At 46.3% G+C, this 7,017-nt stretch overlaps 1 protein-coding gene across 1 annotated transcript; it reads right to left on the reverse strand.

Moving 5' to 3' along the window:
- Positions 1–1,864: 1,864 nt before the first annotated feature.
- LOC135534846 (serine/threonine-protein kinase WNK1-like) lies at positions 1,865–6,982 on the reverse strand. The gene is made up of 5 exons (XM_064961667.1): positions 6,349–6,982; positions 2,756–2,842; positions 2,431–2,467; positions 2,222–2,292; positions 1,865–2,005 (listed from the first exon to the last, which is right to left on the reverse strand). The coding sequence occupies exons 1-5, from the start codon at positions 6,379–6,381 to the stop codon at positions 1,865–1,867; spliced, it is 369 nt and encodes a 122-aa protein (XP_064817739.1). The 5' UTR covers positions 6,382–6,982.
- Positions 6,983–7,017: the final 35 nt, after the last annotated feature.

Here is a 7,017-nt window from a genome sequence, read left to right on the forward strand (position 1 = left end):
ACATAAGCACTTAAATGTGACAATTCAAGAAGGGATATCTAAGGGATATATAACAGCAAACAGAAACACATCGAGCAGAAGAGAAGAGGAGAAACAGGTAAACCCACTAAAGCAGAAGACTAGAGAGAGAAACAGGGTAAACCCACTAAAGCAGAAGAGAGAGAAACAGGGTAAACCCACTAAAGCAGAAGAGGGGAGAGAGTAAACCCACTAAAGCAGAAGAGGGAAAACAAACCCACTAAGAGCAGAAGACTAAAGCAGAAGGAGAGAGAAACATGGTAAACCCACTAAAGCAGAAGAGAGAGAAACAGGGTAAACCCACTAAAGCAGAAGGGGGAGAGAGAAACAGGGTAAAACCCACTAAAGCAGAAGAGAGAGAAAATAAACCCACTAAAGCAGAAGACCAGGAAGAGAGAAACAGGGTAAACCCACTAAAGCAGAAGAGAGAGAAACAGGGTAAACCCACTAAAGCAGAGAAGAAAGAGAAACAGGGTAATCCCACTAAAGCAGAAGGGAGGAGAGAGAAACAGGGTAAGCCCACTAAAGCAGAAGACCAGGAGAGAAACAGGGTAAACACACTAAAGCAGAAGAGAGGAGAGAGAAACAGGGTAAACCCACTAAAGCAGAAGGGAGGAGAGAGAAACAGGGTAAACCCACTAAAGCAGAAGACCAGGAGAGAGAAACAGGGTAAACACACTAAAGCAGAAGACCAGGAGAGATAAACAGGGTAAACCCACTAAAGCAGAAGGGAGGAAGAGAGGAACAGTAAATCCTACTAAAGCAGAAGGAGAGGAGAGAGAAACAGGTAATCCCACTAAAGCAGAAGGGAGGCGAGAGAAACAGGGTAAACCCACTAAAGCAGAAGGGAGGAGAGAGAAACAGGGTAATCCCACTAAAGCAGAAGGGAGGAGAGAGAAACAGAGTAATCCCACTAAAGCAGAAGGGAGGAGAGAGAAACAGGGTAAACCCACTAAAGCAGAAGGGAGGAGAGAGAAACAGGGTAAACTAAACACTAATCCCACTAAAGCAGAAGAGAGAATTAACACTAAAGCAGAAGAGAGGAGAGAGAAACAGAGTAATCCCACTAAAGCAGAAGAGAAGAGAGAGAAACAGGGTAAACCCACTAAAGCAGAAGAGAGGAGAGAGAAACAGGGTAATCCCACTAAAGCAGAAGAGAGGAGAGAGAAACAGAGTAATCCCACTAAAGCAGAAGAGAGGAGAGAGAAACAGAGTAATCCCACTAAAGCAGCAGAGAGTGGGAGAGAGAAAGAGGGTAAACCCACTAAAGCAGAAGAGAGGAGAGAGAAACAGGTAATCCCACTAAAACAGGAAGAGAGGGAGAGAGAAACAGGTAATGCCACTAAAGCAGAAGAGAAGAGAGAAACAGGGTAAACCCACTAAAGCAGAAGAGAGGAGAGAGAAACAGGGTAATCCCACTAAAGCAGAAGAGGAGAGAAACAGAGTAATCCCACTAAAGCAGAAGAGAGAGAGAGAAACAGGGTAAACCTACTTTTCCTAACCGGTTGACCTCCCTCTTCAAGTCCTCGTCCTCAAACTCAGAGTCGTTATCAGAGCTCATGTAGGAGTTGTTGAGGCTGGGCAGGGGAGCCTGTTTGTCCTCTGGGCTGAAGAGCACGGTGGCCGAGCCAGGATCAATACTAGGCCCGTTAGCCTGGGAAGCGGGTGTTTGCTCCCAGCCCAGCCTCGGCTGCCTCATCCTGGGCTCGGCTCACTGAGAAGCGCCCCACCCTGGCATCCAGCGTTGGTGGTGACCTGGAAGCGGCCAATGGTGGTGGGCTGAGGGGAGAGCGGTCCGGTGGGGGAGTGGGAGGGCAGGCCGTCCACAACATCTCCCCCACCAGTCTTATCTCCGTGGAGAGGAGGAGACATTGTGCAGTGTGTTCTCCGGGCTGGAGGAAGAGGAGGAGGAAGAGGAGGTGGAGGAGGATTTTGTGGGGCTCCCACCTTCGATTTTGTGGGGACCCTGGTCTGCAGCCACAGAGACCTGGGGAGGGGGACAAGTGATGGAGAGAGATTATGAAAAGACCAAATTTAAAGGCCCAGATCAGCCATAAAGACCATCACTACAATCATAGAAAACTATTCTGAAGAGAGATGGATGAAGAACATAGAGACTGCAGACTCTGACCACCAGACAGACAGTGCTGGAATATTCCAATCAGGTAAATAGAGCTGGAAAGGTACAGCTAGAATTCCATACCTGGAATCGTCCCATTTGGAATCCTCCAGCAATAGGCGACATGATTGGTTCCCCTTCCAGAGAGAAAGGCACTGAAACGACCAATGAGACATCATCACGTTACAATGCAACAGTCGGCAAAACATCCCAAAAGAAAAGGACAGGACAACACCGAACAGGTAGCACGACCATTTCAAAATGGGAGTAAGGATAGATGTTGAAGTACACACCTGGCTGGCCACCTGCAGGCATCCCAGTGAGGGAGGACTATGGTACAGGGGAGAACACAGTGTGACTGTCCTGTCTAGAGTCACACCAACAAACATTCCACATACCACCACATGAGCTGTACAGGAGCATGACAGTGATGGCAGTATTAGACAGAGCAGACTAATAACGGCTACACAACTACAAAATACACATTGGAAGAAATAGTATTCATATACTCTTTCAAGGTCAAAAACATACAACTAAATCTGACATTTCAACAACTAATAAATACATTGTCATTCGTCCAGGCCTGAAGGGGGGCATGTGTGTGTGTGGTTATGGTACCTGTGTGGTGACACAGCTGACAGAGACCGTCTCTGGGCTCAGGGCCCTCCTCAGCTGGGCATCCAGGTCTTCCAGAGGCTGCTGGGACTAGTGGGCAACAACAAGCCGTTATAGACGATAGTCAAACAGACGGCAACACCGCCTCACACGGTAACACGCTCAGAACACATCAAACTAATTGGTCTCTAGACATGAATTAGTGTTGAATTTCATCTAGCAAAATGTTATGAATCAGAGCAAAACTTTAGCTTTCATTTTCCCATAACATATTTGAAAGACTGAAAGATTTAGGTAAAATCCTTGATTGGGTTTAATTTAGTCAAAAACTGTCTTCAAGCCAAGGTATCCAGGTGACGTTCAAATCAATATATTAACAGGACATTTCCCCCTTTCTCAACTTCATATTCCTCATCTCCAGCACCACCCCAAAATTGCACATTTCTGTAGTCAGAAAGATAGTTTCCAATTAGTACACAATTAATTGGAAATTGGCAATACTTCCTCATAATTGGTTAAAATCACGATGCACACCGATGATGTCACTGGAAACATTTATCTTCCTCCATCTTTTTTTTTTACTACAAAAAATAGAAACGTGACATTTTCACATATGTTGATGTTGGGGTGGTGCTGGAGATGATGAATATGAAGCTGAAAATGTTACAAATATCCCTTTAAAGAATTTCACATCAGAACCATTAGAGCCTCAGAAGGCAGATGCAGTCTCTTTCTCAAGATCAAATCACCTCAGACCAGAGCAGAGCTTTGAACGGAAAATTACACATCATTCTTACAGATGAAAGAAAACATGAACCCCTTTTCCTTACAAAGAACAATGCTCTGGTTTGCTTGGTTTGTTCTATTTTTAGATTTGAACGTTCACGCTGTGGACAACACTGTCTGACTGGGTATAAACCAAACTGTAATCTCCACTAGCCTGGGGGAGCCTGTCTTCTCATCTTTCCTAGTTATTCCCTAGTTGATTTAGTTTAAGAAAGAATGCGCTGTGGGGAGAAAAACTCTGTCTGGATGTAATATTTTGCTTGTATAGTCTTCTCTTTCTTTGTGGAAGAAAACTATTAAAATATTGTGCTGACAAAAACCACAATGACAAATGAAGATGAGTGATGTTGATCTCCCCAGCCTCCCTAATGGTCTGTCTGGAGAAAGACTGAGGGAGGAGAGAGAGGAAGGACAAGGACAGAAAGAGGAAGAGTGAGAGAGAGAGAGAGCGGGTGAGATAGAGGGAGAGACAGGGGTGAGAGAGAGTCAAAGAAAGAGAGTGGGATAGAGGTGCAGGAGAAAGAGGGAGACAAGAGACAGACTTCGACAGAGCGAGAGAGAGAGAATCAGATAATGAGGAACAGACGTGGTTAATGAGAGTCACAGGTCATCATGCTGCTCCGCCAACACAGAGAGAACCAGAGACAGAGATGTCTTCTTCAGACACTGAACAGATTGAGCCTGATCTGATCTTCATGCGTCCCTAGTTTTTACACAGGAGACAAATGAAGATGGGAGGAGGGAGGTGGAGGGATGAAAGAGAGAGGGGGGGTACAGATAGAGGGATGATGGAGGGATCTTCACATCACTTAGGAGAGAAAGAGAGGGGGGTGCAGATAGAGGGATGGATGGAGGGATCTTAACATCACTTAGAGAGAAAGAGAGAGAGGGGGGTACAGATAGAGGGATCTTAACATCACTTAGGAGAGAAAGAGAGAGAGAGATGAGAGGGATCTTAACATCACTTAGGAGAGATAGAGGGATGATGGAGGGATCTTAACATCACTTAGGAGAGAAAGAGAGAGAGGGGGTGCATAGAGGGATATGGAGGGATCTTAACATCACTTAGGAGAGAAAGAGAGAGAGGGGGTGCAGATAGAGGGATCTTAACATCACTTAGGAGAGAAAGAGAGGGGGTACAGATAGAGGGATCTTAACATCACTTAGGAGAGAAAGAGAGAGGGGTGCAGATAGAGGGATCTTAACATCACTTAGGAGAGAAAGAGAGAGAGGGGGGTACAGATAGAGGGATCTTAACATCACTTAGGAGAGAAAGAGAGAGGGGGTGCAGATAGAGGGATCTTAACATCACTTAGGAGAGAAAGAGAGAGGGGTACAGGGAGAGAAAGAGGGGTGCAGATAGAGGGATCTTAACATCACTTAAAGAGAGAAGGGGGTGCAGATAAGGGATCTTAACATCACTTAGGAGAGAAAGAGAGAGAGGGGTACAGATAGAGGGATCTTAACATCATGAGAGGGATCTTAACATCACTTAGGGAGAGAAAGAGAGAGGGGGGTACAGATAGAGGGATCTTAACATCACTTAGGAGAGAAAGAGAGAGAGGGGTGCAGACTTAGAGGGATGCAGATAGAGGGATCTTAACATCACTTAGGAGAGAAAGAGAGAGAGGGGGGTTCAGATAGAGGGATCTTAACATCACTTAGGAGAGAAAGAGAGAGAGGGGTGCAGATAGAGGGATCTTAACATCACTTAGGAGAGAAAAGAGAGAGAGGGGGATGGAGGATCTTAACATCACTTCGGAGAGAAAGGATGCAGATGATGAGAGGGATCTTAACATCACTTAGGAGAGAAAGAGAGAGAGGGGGGGTGCAGACAGAGGGATCTTAACATCACTTAGGAGAGAGAGAGAGGGGTACAGATGGAGGGATCTTAACATCACTTAGGAGAGAAAGAGAGAGAGGGGGTGCAGATAGAGGGATAGAGGGATCTTAACATCACTTAGGAGATGTAGAGGGGGGTAAGACAGAGGGTTAACATCACTTAGGAGAGAAAGAGAGAGGGGGTGCAGATAGAGGGATGATGGAGGGATCTTAACATCACTTAGAGAGAAAGAGAGAGGGGGTACAGATAGAGGGATCTTAACATCACTTAGGAGAGAAAGAGAGAGGGGGTGCAGATAGAGGGATCTTAACATCACTTAGGAGAGAAAGAGAGAGAGGGGTACAGATAGAGGGATCTTAACATCACTTAGAGAGAAAGGGAGGGGGTGCAGATAGAGGGATCTTAACATCACTTAGGAGAGAAAGAGAGAGAGGGGGTGCAGATAGAGGGATCTTAACATCACTTAGGAGAGAAAGAGAGAGGGGGTGCAGATAGAGGGATCTTAACATCACTTAGGAGAGAAAGAGAGAGACGAGAGGGAGAGAGGGGGGTGCAGATAGAGGGATCTTTAACATCACTTAGAGAGAAAGAGGAGGGGGTGCAGATAGAGGGATCTTAACATCACTTAGGAGAGGGAAAGAGAGAGAGGGGGGTGCAGATAGAGGGATCTTAACATCACTTCGGAGAGAAAGAGAGAGGGGGTGCAGATAGAGGGATGATAGAGGGATCTTAACATCACTGAGACAGAGGGATCTTAACATCAAAGAGAGAGAGAGGGTGCAGATAGAGGGATGATGGAGGGATCTTAACATCACTTGATAGAGGGATCTTAACATCACTTAGGAGAGAAAGAGAGAGAGGGGTACAGATAGAGGGATCTTAACATCACTTAGGAGAGAAAGAGAGAGGGGTGCAGAGGGATGGATGGAGGATCAAAATGGCAGTCAGGAGAAAGAGGGAAAGGCACCTGAGTTAGACAGGGTCCTGGGAAGGGTGCCATGTGGTCTGAGGGAGGAGGGGGGCCAGCCTGAGCCTGATCTGAGCCCACAGGCAACACCTAATAAACAGAGGGATGAAGAGAGGGATGAAACGGAGAGAAGAGGAGAGATAGGAAAACATAATGCACTGCAGCCACATGCAGCTGGAAGGACAGGGGATTCTACCTGCAGCTCTCTGACACTGACTGGGACATTAGACAATAAACAAAGACTGTAGTGTTACTTAAGCAAAAAGGCCCGAGGGGGTATGGTATATGGCCAATATACCAAGCCTAAGGACTATTCTTACGCACGACGCAACGTGGAGTGCCTGGATACAGCCGTTAGCCATGGTATATTGGCCATATAGCACCTTTGGGCTCCTGAGTGGCACAGCGGTCAAAGGCACTGAATCTCAGTGCTTGAGGCGTCACTATATACACCCTGGTTCGATTCCAGGCTGTACCACAAATGGTCGTGATTGGGAGTCCCATAGGGTGGCGCACAATTGGCTCAGCGTCGTCCAGGTTAGGCCGGTGTAGGCCGTCATTGTAAATAAGAATTTGTTCTTAACTGACTTGCCTAGTTCAATAAAGGTTAAATAAATACTAATGTACCACGAACCTCCAGGGTGCCTAATTGCTATTATAAACTGGGTG

The sequence above is a fragment of the Oncorhynchus masou genome, unplaced genomic scaffold (genome assembly GCF_036934945.1).
Source record: "Oncorhynchus masou masou isolate Uvic2021 unplaced genomic scaffold, UVic_Omas_1.1 unplaced_scaffold_4007, whole genome shotgun sequence".
Lineage (NCBI taxonomy): Eukaryota > Metazoa > Chordata > Actinopteri > Salmoniformes > Salmonidae > Oncorhynchus > Oncorhynchus masou.

Coding starts and splice junctions, on each gene's coding strand:
- LOC135534846 (XM_064961667.1), bottom strand. CDS start 6,381: ATGGCACCCTTCCCAGGACCCTGTCTAACTCAG. Junction 2,468..2,755: donor TCAGCTGTGTCACCACACAG/GTACCATAACCA, acceptor CCTGTACCATAG/TCCTCCCTCACTGGGATGCC. Junction 2,293..2,430: donor GCCTGCAGGTGGCCAGCCAG/GTGTGTACTTCA, acceptor TGGTCGTTTCAG/TGCCTTTCTCTCTGGAAGGG.